Source organism: Aythya fuligula, chromosome 3, assembly GCF_009819795.1.
Source record: "Aythya fuligula isolate bAytFul2 chromosome 3, bAytFul2.pri, whole genome shotgun sequence".
Taxonomy (NCBI): Eukaryota; Metazoa; Chordata; class Aves; order Anseriformes; family Anatidae; genus Aythya; species Aythya fuligula.
In genome coordinates this window covers 22,686,142-22,698,507 of record NC_045561.1, presented here as the reverse complement: position 1 = coordinate 22,698,507, position 12,366 = coordinate 22,686,142, and the positions used below count along the sequence as shown (strand labels likewise).

General features: G+C 35.2%; 1 protein-coding gene across 6 annotated transcripts in view; it reads left to right on the top strand.

Annotated features, from left to right (window-relative positions):
• ENAH (ENAH actin regulator) overlaps positions 1–11,875 on the top strand; it is an 86,652-nt gene extending 74,777 nt beyond the window's left edge. For all 6 annotated transcript variants that reach the window (XM_032183929.1, XM_032183930.1, XM_032183931.1 and 3 more), the window contains 4 exons: positions 520–586; positions 7,040–7,118; positions 9,475–9,532; positions 11,179–11,875. In XM_032183929.1, the coding sequence (XP_032039820.1) occupies positions 520–586; positions 7,040–7,118; positions 9,475–9,532; positions 11,179–11,216 (242 nt within the window). In that variant the 3' untranslated portion in view covers positions 11,217–11,875. The remainder of the gene's footprint in view (positions 1–519; positions 587–7,039; positions 7,119–9,474; positions 9,533–11,178) is intronic.
• Positions 11,876–12,366: the final 491 nt, after the last annotated feature.

Here is a 12,366-nt window from a genome sequence, read left to right as displayed (position 1 = left end):
TTGAAATTAACACAATTGTTTTTGTGTAATTTGTTAACAGGCTAGGAAAACTCCTTTAGTTTAAAAACATACTCCCCCAGTATCTGAAGCTGACTGTTTAGTCATGGTTCCAGAATTCCATGTTTCACAACTAAAGCAGTAAAATACGTAAAGCAAGGTAGACCTTTTCCTACGTGGTTTAAGACATGCACTAGATGACCCTGCTTGGCAGGGAGGTTGGACCCAGGTGATCTCCAGAGGTCCCTTCTAACCTCAACGGTTCCGTGATTCTGTGAAGAATCAAATGGCATTTGCAATGTCTAGATTTAAAGTGAAGCTCAAAGATGCTATTACAACACGAATGGTTGCATGGCTAAAAATAATTTGAATATAACAGGAGGTAGCTTAATATTAAAGAACTAATGCAATGTAGCTTAAAAAAGGAAAATGACTGACTTAAGTTGCTAGGTACTTAAGCTTCTTCATATAATTATACAACAAATGGAAGACAATAGTTTTTATTTTTTCTGTGTTTCACAGAACTAACAAGAAAGCCTTGGGAAAGAACAAACACAGTGAATGGAAGCAAGTCGCCTGTTATATCCAGGTACTCCATTTTGTACCAGTAGCTATCTTTTTCTATAAGTTTGCTGTTGTTGCTCATGCTGCTAAAGATACTTGACTAAAATAGCAAAAATAATACAAAGCAACATTTTGGGGTTTAAAAGTCCTGCTATGAAACTGCTTTTGGCAATTTTAATTAAGAATAAAGTGTTGCTTTTAAAGAATAGTGAAAAGTGAAATTTTCAAGGTAAAAGTAAAGCAAAAAGATTACTTAATAATTGTTGGTATATAACTTCAATAATTGTGGTATATATTTGCTTACAGAAAGGGTTAATTCTTTCTATTTCCTTACATTTTTAAGTCTGAAATTTTCCTGCAGGGGAGACCAAGTTCAGTGCTATCATTCATATATTCAGTCATAAATCTACTGAACAGTTTTCATCTTTCTATTTCTGTGCTAATTATAGAATGTATATCTTGATATTTAAACATCTTGGTGAGATTTGATCCAGTGACAGTTTTCAGTAGTTGCTTCATAAGAATCCAAAGAAACATCCTAATGAATTGAGTATTATGCAGCCTTCACTACACTTACTGGTCGTTGGTAACTTGTCAACAGGAATTCCAGTTGGTACTGGGCATTATGGTAGGCATTTCAGTAATACAATTAAGTAGGCTTGTGGTTCATTTTAGTTTTCCTGTGTGTTCTGGATACAGAGGTTAAAAGGTTCTGACCTGTGATAATCTGAAAAAATTACCTGAATTTCTCAAAAGACAACGGAAGAATGTGTTATACCTGAGAATATTCTGTTTGAAATTACTTCAATTCTCATTAAGATTCTGGCATGTTGGAAACAGCTGTACAAGATTTGTTGATTTGTGAAGAAGATAATCCTCTAAGTGGCATTACTTGTTGTTGAGGTTGCCATTGAGGTCTCATCAGTTCTAAAATTGTGTACTAAACACTATCAGACTATCAGTATCCATGTCTTCCAGAAATTACTCAGTCCAGTAACTTAAAATCTCTCCAGCCTTGATTCTGATTGCTTGTATTGTGGGTCTCTTTTCATTTGTTCATTTGTTTTTGTTTTGTTTGGTTTTGCTTTGTCAAAAAAAAAAAGGTAACATTGGTGGTGATGTCCTCCCTGTTCTACTGCCAGTGTAACAAAATACTGCTTCACAAACTTTGCCTTGATTTCTTCTTCCTACACTTACCTGATAGATCTTACGTGCTTTAACAGAGGTCTCTAGCTTTCAAGCAGATTAAGGTATAAATACATGATATTGAGGGGGAACTCAATAATCACAGAAATAATTTTGTAAGGAATCCTGAAGAGATTTAGAGCATTTTATATTTCATTATTTGAGGTATTTGCTGACCTGACCATTTGGGCATAGATTCTCCTATTCTCAGCATATTTAAAAATGTAGAAAGAATTACAAATGTTTTGAGACTTCTCTTGAGATGTATTAAGAAAATCTCTCCATCGGGCTTTTTCCTTTATCATGTTGAAGATGTTGATAGACTGATAATTCAGACTAATTAGAGCCTCAGTGAGTGTATGCTCTATAAGCACTTAAATAAGGAATTCTTTGTTTAATCAAATATCAATATTCAATTCCAGTGTTGTCATAACCTCCTGGAAGGTTCCATAGCATATATTGTAAAAACTGCAGATAAAGTTTTCCAAGCAAGAAAAGGTATTAATAGAAGGCTCTCTTAAATATCCTTGCATTTTTTCTAAATTCTCTGAAGTTGACAACTCTATCTCTATGAGCAGATTGTTAAGGTTCTTTGAGTGAGTTAGTCAAAGGGTGCTGCTACTTGAAACACTAATACCATGTTTGCCGGCAAGGGGGGATATCTTTCACCTATTAAGCCTAGAAAACCTGCTCCTGACCTATACAGAGTGAACGTGGTCATTTATGAGGATTAAATAAAGCGTGCTTACAAAAATGGCAAGTAAGCAATATTTTCTCTTGAGAGCTTCCAAGTAATTAGACAAAGGATTTGTTATTCAGAATGAATGTTATAAATCAATACTATTTAAAAATAAACCCTTTTTTTCTAGTGCAGATTTTTAAGTATTGAACTACATGTTTTTCATATTTCCTGATATGTTCAAAATAGAACTCCTGGAACACAATCAGTGAGGCTCCATTGTATTTAAGGTTTTAAAACTGAACATAATTAAGGTCTTTTATAGCTTGTTAAGGTAGTGTTTCTCCCCTACTCATAGACGGGAATCTCCATGGAAAAACCTGCTTGTTTCTGAAAACAGGCTCTATGATTCATTAAACAGGTATTATCCTGTTAGGATTTGAGACTTTTTAATGATTAAAATCTTTCTTACTTTCTTACATTTTTTTAATTAATTTATTTATTTTACCAATCCAAGGGTGGACTTTTTCTACATAGGTTGGTAATCACCACATGCATGATCAGGTTCCTCTTTGTATTTCATTTGTCCAGTTAAGCCCATTTTTGGAACGTTTTTGGATGGTTCTGAAGGCAAATTGAAGTGGTTTAAGAACCAGTTTTGAATTAGAAATAAATACTAGATTTCTGTTAGTCACCACCTGTGAAGGTCCAAATTCTTGTTGGATATGCCATGATTGAACATTCTGTAACATCCTGAGAAATTTTTCAGAAATGTAAGCTTAGATATACAGGAATAGCAGGTAATTTTCCAAGTGAATTTTCATGTCTTGCTGCCACAGATTAAGTAAAGATAAATAGATTTTGCCTGACACGAGCATATGAAAAAATAAAGAAATGAAAAAATAAAGGAATCATTAAACATAAATTAATGTTTCAATTGGGAGAGTATTCACAAATTTTAAAATAACTATTTTAAACTGTAGTTCCTGTAGTAGTACAAAAATTTTGCAAAAAATACTGACATTTAAAGCCTTTGGGTTTTAAGAGCTTTCTGCAGCTAAGCTTCGTAGAGCTTTGGATTTTTTTTTTTGAACACTTTGAATTATTGAATCAAATTCCACGTTCGTTTTTCATCAAGCACTCACTGTGGTGAATACTTCATCTTTTGTATAAGAAGTTCCCCTTTGAGATACTTATCTTGGGTGGCGTATTCTGCATGGTGGCATGAATAAAATCTTTATCTTGCATGTTTGTTTTAAGGTGCTTTAGGGATTACAAAGGTTGCCTCACTGTCCTGCTAGGCAATGCTATGAAAAACCACACGGGAGTGCTCTGTAGCCATTTTAGGACTAATGGTTGGGATGTTTCATTTGCTAATTTTCAGTAGCTAATGTCTGTCTTAATGGCAACTGCATTCACCATGAATCTTTTCTCTGAGCAAACTGGAGAAGGAAAAGGATAATTTGGGTAGAGAGGAAGCTAGATTTGACTGAGATAACTTACCTAACTTACCTAGTTTACAAGTTAAGGTCTTTCATATTTGGATGAATGAAGAATTTCTCGCAGGACTTCTTAAAAAAAAAAATTGAATACATTCCTACAACTGAGTGGTCAAGTTTTTAAGAAGGCTATCCTGTTACACATCTAGACAGGTATTTCACTATAGGAATATATGAAATAAAATTGGCAGAGCTACCTTTTTATTGTAAAGATTTTGAGCAAAGCAAGCAGCAGTCTGTTTGTGGAGATACGTTCTTTAAAATATAAGTAATTTTATTAAAATACTCAAATATGTTCTTGTTTGAATTCTTTTAATAAAACATTCAGTAGATCCCTGCTATCTCTCGTCAGGAATAGCTTTGGGGAGGAAACTGATTCTTTTTTTTATTTCAGTCTAGTTGGGTAAATGCTATAATGCCCTAGTATATGGGAACAAAGAGACAGTTAATGATTAGAAACAGTATAAGGAGAATCTGAAAAACTCACACTGTTCTGCTTGGAGTCAGTCTGTGTTTGCGCTTTCAGGTATAAACTGCAAAAGTAGCATACTAAACACCAGGAATGTGAAGCAGCAGCACTTGCCAAAGTTCCCGTCTTGATTTTTATTTTGAGCAAGGAATTATTTCCTAAGGAACTTAGCACTGTCAGTATCTAAAGATTTTTGTAAAAGATCCCAAACTGTGGTTTATCTTCATAGCATTAGCACACACTGGTGATCTTCTTACGGCTACAAGGTGAATTCTGTTTTCCAGGTGCTTCTACAATAAAGTTACTTAATATTTCTTATTCTATCTTAATCCATGGATTGTGTATTTCATTTCAGTGTGTTTCAAGTCCAGTAATGTTAGCAGTGTCTCTTTTGGAACTTGTTTAATAGTATTCTGATCCCATGTGAAGAATAGAGCTGGTGGTATAACAATGTTCCTGCACCTACTTTGACGCAAAGTCCATCAGCGAAGGGACAGTTAAACACTGCTTTTGCTGACTCTGTTTTGCATGACTAATTATGGGCAGTTTTTTTCCTACATGGGTGCAACAGGACTTCACATAAGTAACTCGTCAGTGCACAGAATTAGTCGCAAAGCTTTAAAAACAAGTATTAAGAGTTTTCTACTACTTGCACCAGAGTTATTGCCTTCCAAAAAAAACAAAAAAAAAAAAAAGAAAAAAAAGGATGTATAAATTTAAAATGCTGTCACCAGATTACTTGGTAGCTATGAATTTGTATTAGAATGATGCCAGTGTGATAAATGTTACTGTATATAGGTTGCGTGGTAAAAACTCTTGTCACGTGCTGTGTCTTTGTTTTTCACACTGAGAACCAATAAGAGGTGAAAATATGGAGAGTACAAGCCGGAGGAAGTTTCTGTAGTATCAAAATGACAATTAAGTGTGCATCTCCTTTTCTGTTCAGAGTTGCACTTGGAGTGTTTTTCTTCTGTTAGCAAATAATAGCCTGTCAAATTTTAAGTCACCAAGACCATCAGGAATGAGGCTCATTCTGCTATTATTGAAAAAACAGAGTGTAATCAAACTATTTCTTCATGGATAAACTACTGTCTTTTAAGGGAAGATGAGTGAGACCTGAAAGTACTGCTTTTGTTTAAAAAATAAGTATATTATTGGGGTTCTTTTTTTTTTTTTTCTGAGTGAGAGCACAGCTTGTTTGTGCTAGATAAATAATTTTCCATTTATCTGGGCATTTTTAAAGCAATGGATACATTGCTTTGTGTCCCTCATGTACTGAAGTGAGATACTGTGCATGGGAAAGAAAGTAAGAAGCATAACTGTACCTTTCCTGCTGGTTTATTTTTTTCCTGTGCCTGGTCACCTTCCAGCTTAACAAAAAAAAAGGTTGTACCTTCAAGTAACAAATCTTGAAAAATGCAGTGTTTAATTAATTCCTCCTATGTAAGAATTTGTAAGTGAGAAACTGAATGTAAGCCAGGCTTTTTGTTCAGTGATACCACATATATGGGCAGTGAAATAGAACCCAGCTTATTATACCTTTACCCTACCCTTAAATTCTACATCCGATGATAATTCTAACAGTAGGGAAACATCTTGAAATTAACTGTCAGCAATTTTTTACAAGCATTTTTTCTGTATCCTTTTATAGAGTCACAGAGATTGTTAGGATGTAAAAAGCAATTAAGAACAGCAGAACATTCCTTCCTCTTTGTCTGATGCCAGCCAGCCACTCGTGTTTTAGAGAACCATTCTCTGTTTCTGCTGTTAGCATCTAGCTTCTGTCTCTGCTTATAGCTGTGCATATGGAAGGCCCTTTGTAAGTGTAGTTAAGTATGTGAGTCTGAAAGTTGCACATTGTATAAACAGGGGATCAGAAAAAGGGAGATGACATGGTTGAGAATCCTCTTATTTTGGAACACGTTTTAAGAATGCAGGATAATCTCTGTAGGCAAGTTTCAATGTCTTAGGAGAGTAACCAAACATTAGAACCAACACATCAGAACTTCCTCAAACATTATATGATAAAACTTGCTGCCATTACAGTGTCCTTGAGTATTTGTTTTCAGTAGCTTTACAATGCATGGAATAACATAGGAAGGGACCTCTGGAAGCTATCTATTTCCGATGCATTCTCAAAGCAAGAATTAGATCAGGTTATTCAGTCTTGCCATGCTGAATTCTCAGTCTTCAAGGGTGATGCCACACACCACATGCTTTTAGGTTGCAATATCAACATGCACTCATTAAGAGGGAGTGCTTCTTTCAGAGAGCCTTTTCTGAGATACGTAGTTTTAAAGGGGAAAATGAAAAGTGTTTGACATTCAAAGGAGATCAGTTTTTCATTAACACCATAAAAACATCGGAAACCACTGACAATGAAATATGTCTGCAAGTTGAATTGTTCTTGTTTTGAACTAATAACTTATTCCTATGGTGATTAATATTTCCAGTGCGTGGAAAATGTTCTTGGTTGTTGGTTTCCATTCTGTGTGGTATTTTGGGTCTATTTTTTTTTTTCTGTTTTTCTTTTAATATTAAAAATATTGTTTTGATAGATGAATATTAGCAAGTTTGATGGAGATGTATTATGTATGTTGTAATAATGAGTGACCAGTAACTTACTGATTTGTTTTTGTACTGCAGACCAAAATCTACACCAACGGGGCAACCCAGTGCCAATGGAGTACAGTCAGAAGGTCTAGATTATGACAGATTGAAGCAGGTACATATATCATGCTTTGTATAGAAAACTTGGGTATTAGGATCTGGGGCTCTCAAATACCAGTTTTAAACTGTTCTATTAACTAGTTCCAAACTTCAGTAATTAATTATTAGTAGTTACTTTTTCCCAAACTTACTTCAGTATTCTTAGGAGCTATAATTGTATGATGCCTGCTTACACAGCCCCATTACTTTCTCCCAGATGCTTGTTCCTGCTTTTGCATTACACGGAATACACAAGATGGTGTTGATAATACAGATAGAACTGGTAAAATTAGTTTGCTTGGAAAACCTTTCTTTCCCCTCTCCTCCCTCACAAAACAAAGACTGCTCTACCTACCGAAGTATAACCTTTTTTAAATATCAGAGTTGAGCACTTGTGGTCATGAGCTTGGTGATGAAATAGCATCCAGTGGTATCGCATTTCTGTCTGTCTATATACTGGCTATCCATAGAATGAGCCATGTGTGAAGGAAGGCTCCTGTTAGATTAGCAAAACATGTTACAGGATGCTTTGGAAAACTTTTCTAACACTTACCTGTACGTGACAATTATTTGCCAAGCATACCATAATCTGAGCAACAAAAACCTCAGCGACAGATGTGTCACTTGTGTCAAGGCAGGAGACATCACTTAACAGTATTTCTAATATTTAGACTAAGACCTCCCATGCTAGATGGAAGACAGTTCCTCATAGGAACCCTCACAGGAGCAAGTGGATTTAATTTACTTTTGTTCCTCCAGCTACTAAGAAGTCTGCCTTTGAGGCCATATGATCATCTTTGCTGACTGTAGGTGATGTCTTTTCAAGCAAGGTTCTCTTTAGAGAGTGGCAGATATCTGGGATGTAGGGATGATGTTGATCTGAGAACATTTCTATGAGGTGCTCCATGTTCTCCACTGAAGACAATAAGATAATACTACTGCATATTTTTTCTCTGTCATGCTTCATAATGCCTCTGCTAATACGTGGGTTGTTCAGGGAATGTACGTTCTTTCTGGCTCAAAAAAAAAAACAAAAAACACCCCACCATTTCTGATGTTAACACAGATAGATTCCCTGTGGGTTATTTTGAGTCTTGTATGAGGAAATGCAGTTTTCTATTTTCTAGGAACTGTTCCAACCAGACGGTTAAAAAAAAAAAAAAAAGGTCTGCACTCTGTGCAAATATGACTTTTTTTGCTGTTGTTCTGGAAAGAGACATCTTTCACTTCATAATCCTTTTTACCTAAATAAAAGTCTGGGGTTGTAGTGTCTGTTCTGGAGATAAAACAGGTACTCCTCAAATTTTATGGAGGATTTTCAGCACTCATGCTACAACTTGCAGATAGCAGTCTGGATGATTTTATGATGTTGTCAGTGGTTCTTTTGAGTTGAAGTCTGTGTAGATCCTATAATTTCATAAAGTTCAGATGTACCAAATTTCCAGCAGTCTGAGTCTAGATGGCTAGGTTGTTTAGGGTGGATTGTTTTGTCTTTGGACAAAATGGGCAGTTACTATGAAGTATTTGACACATTGCAAGTGCTTTCTTGTGCTTCATAGCAGCTTGTTGGCATATCCATTCTCTAGCGGGAGGAATGCAGCTCTTCCCACCTTCTCCAGGAGCTTAAATTGCATGAGGGTACCCCTTAAGCTTTGATGCTGTTACTTGAAGACAGGGTTCGTGCATATATGGTGTGTGTATGTGTTTGAGGAACACCGAAAAAATGTCTAGTATTGCACATTAGTATTCTAATTGTGTTGAAAAGCTGAAAAAGAGCTGAATATTAAAATCTTTTGGATGTGTTTACTGATGATTACTGTTTTGCCTGGGATGAGACTGTACTTTTCAGAAACAGACAGTACTTCCCACTCTGGTTTCAAAAGCATTTTCTTAAAATAATTATCCCAAATCAGATATACAGAAGGCTGCAGAAAAAATTGGTAGCATTTAACTCAGTCATTTTGATTAGGTTAAATTCCAGTTTGTGACTGGGGATAACTTGATCCCATATTTTTTCCCTTTGAATGTTTTCTTGGCCTTTTTTTTTTAATTAGATTTGTTTGCATTGCATATGAGCTTTCATCCATGATAAAGCTCCCTTATTTTAAAGGGATGATCCTATTATTATTTAGCAATTATATTAGTGCAATATTCTAACTTAAGTATTTCCCTTCTTTAATAAGTACTACTGAAATCAATTTATAAGACGTATTTTTTAAATGTTTCAGATCTGGGGGATTAATTTCTTATGATAAAGTGTGGAATATAAATTTCAGAATTGTTAAAGGTCGATTGAAGGCTATAATAATTTTGGATTTCTCTCAGTAGAAAGCTAGATGTTCCAAAACTAATCTATTACTTTGACACCATAGGATATTTTAGATGAAATGAGAAAGGAGTTAACGAAATTAAAGGAGGAACTCATTGATGGTAAGTATCAATTTGTTTTGTTATTGTTGAATCTCAGAGCAAGTAATTTTTAAGCTGCACCAAACTGTAAACTTGGTATGTTTTTATTCTGAGAATCAAATATTGGAAAATACAGACTTGTTGATAGTCTGTTGGCATTCGTTCATTTGTGCCTATGGGGACAAGGGTTCACAGGTCGAGATGAGGACAGACAGTCTAAAGGGAAAAAGAAAAACAGGCAAAGGCTGCATGGAAGCAAAGAAAAAAAAATATTCCCTGCTTCCTGTTAGCAAACAATATTCGGCCACGTCTTGGGAAAGCAGGGCCTTGACAGACATTGTGGTTGTTAGGAGGACAGGTTTTTATAACAAGAGTTTCCCTTCTTCCCCTTCCTCAGCTTTTATTGCTGAGCGTGAATTGATATGGCTTGGAATATCTTTTGGTCAGTTTAGGTCAGCTGCCCTGCCGATGTCTTTTCCCCACCTCTTGCCCACTCGCAGCCTTTTAGCTTTGTGGTGATTTGGAGGCAGCCTTGATTCTGTGCCAGCACTGCTCAGCAGTAGACAAACCATTGGTGGGATATCAATGGTGTTCCAGCTAAAAGTGCAGAGCACAGCACTGTATGGGCTGATGTGGGGAAAGTTAACTCCATCCCAGCCAGACCCAGTACAGTGCCAGACCTGCTCTTACTGTGGTATATCGTATGTCTTATTTCCTCTCCTCTGTTTGTTTTTTTTTGTTGGTTTTTTTTTTAAGTGATTTGACACCAAGTGTCATTTTTTGAATATGTGCTCTGAGACATTTTTTATATCGTGGTTGTAAACGGGCTATTTTTATAATTAAAATAATCCAGGGCTGCTGGGATGCATATTTCAAAACTGATAATATTCACTATGGTTATGTTTCCAGCTTCCAGTCTTCTAATGTTTGTCTTTAATGTAAGATTCAAGTAAAAATAATTTTCACAGTTTTCATTTTTATTTTAACAGAAGATATTTTATTAAGTAGTCTTCCGTAGTTATGGGAAATTATTTAGGAATAATCATCTTTAAGATCGATGAATCAAGAAGTAAATAAAACTGTGTGGGTGTTAATGTTTTGTTTCATTTTTACTGCTTTGTGGATTATACCAAAATGAAGTATGGTCATATTGAAACTGGTACCACAACTGGTAAAATAGTAAATGTCATTAACAGATGTGGTAGAAAGAGCTGACTGGTTTTGCACTACAATGCAGTGCTTTTCCCTATACTTAAATCAGTAACTGTTTCATAAAATACTTTTTCTTCATTAATATTTTGGCTATGCTGTGTACCACAGCCTTTTGGATAATACGATGCAAACAGTGTATGGCCCAGAGGCTATTGCTAAACTGAAATAAATAAGCCCACACACATGCTCCTTGATATCTCAGTGGTAGACTTGCTGGAGGTGTAGAACTGAAAAATAAAAAGTTAATGAAAACCTAATAGGAGTGAAAAGCGTTCTGCCTAGCTGAGACTGACACTTTGCCTTTTAACCACATGAGAAGCATATTACATATAGACTATTCCTTCTCTGAGACGTTTTAGTAGGATGAACTTTCTTTAAGAGGTTAGTTGTGAATTCTGGCTTTCTTCCTTGACTTGAAATGTTTGATTTGTTAATTTCTCTCTCTTTCTCTCCAGCTATCAGGCAGGAACTGAGCAAGTCGAATACTGCATAGAAAGACTAGTACTAAGCCGATGTGACTCTTTAACTTGACATAAAACTGACTACGTTTTGTGAGCTGTTAGAAGAAAATGGAGACAGACACTTGGAAGGAGGGAGAAACAACATATTCTGAAAAGCTTCAGGCACATCACTCTGGTGATACGCTATTTTCCTCCTAGTTTGCAGCTTTTTTCTGACCTTTACAGCAAGGTGGAAAAGAGTCTTAAAGTTACTGTAATGATTGTGCAGAATTTCCTACGCCTATCAGACAAGATCACAGTGCTTTGAAGTATACTCATGACAAGATAAAATTGCACATATTTCAGAATTTGTTGTTACACAAAACAAACAAACAGGGAAAAGCTTGGGAAGGCTTTTCAGAGAGGTTTTCTTTATTAATGAAGGATTTAGCAAGTTATACTGTTGTACTTCAAATGAATCTCAGGTTTGTCTTCCTATCATATCTGATATTTCCATGAATAATTTAAAAGATCAGATGTGTATAAGTTCAGTTCACAAAATAATGGAATGATTAGAAATATGTGCTTTTTAAGGGCAGTATTTGTAAGTGAATGACCTAGACAGGGATCACATGTTGGGTTTTTGGAATTTTATGATAGGAAGCCTCTCTAGTTAGCCTTCATGCAATTTTATAGGAAAAAAAAAAAAAAAGCAAATACAGTCCAGAGTTTAAAGATGTAGATGCCTTCCTACATTGTTACAATGCTTTACCAAATCTAAGACTTCTACATAATGCGAATCAGCAGTCAAATGTAAATCATTAGTATGTTGTAGATTTACAGTAGATTTTTGGGCTTTTTTTAGATTTATGCATGTGGACATTTTTGTAATGTAACACAACACAGCTTTTTAATTAAAAGAAAAATTGCATGTCACAGATATTAAGTAGCCTTTTTATTTTTAAGGCTTAATTTATGCCCAGAAAAATGTGGGATGAGGGAGGGGGAAGGCGACACATTTTTATTACTTTCTACACTTTTTCTTCATCTTACATGCATGTGTAATAATGAGGAAAATGTGACTTTTATCAGTAACCATGTTAATGGAACCAGGTACTTAATCCTTTTTTATATCTTTTTTTTTTTTTTTTAGTTTTATATTTGAAATTCAGTAATACTTCCATAATGGTTCTGAAACTCCCA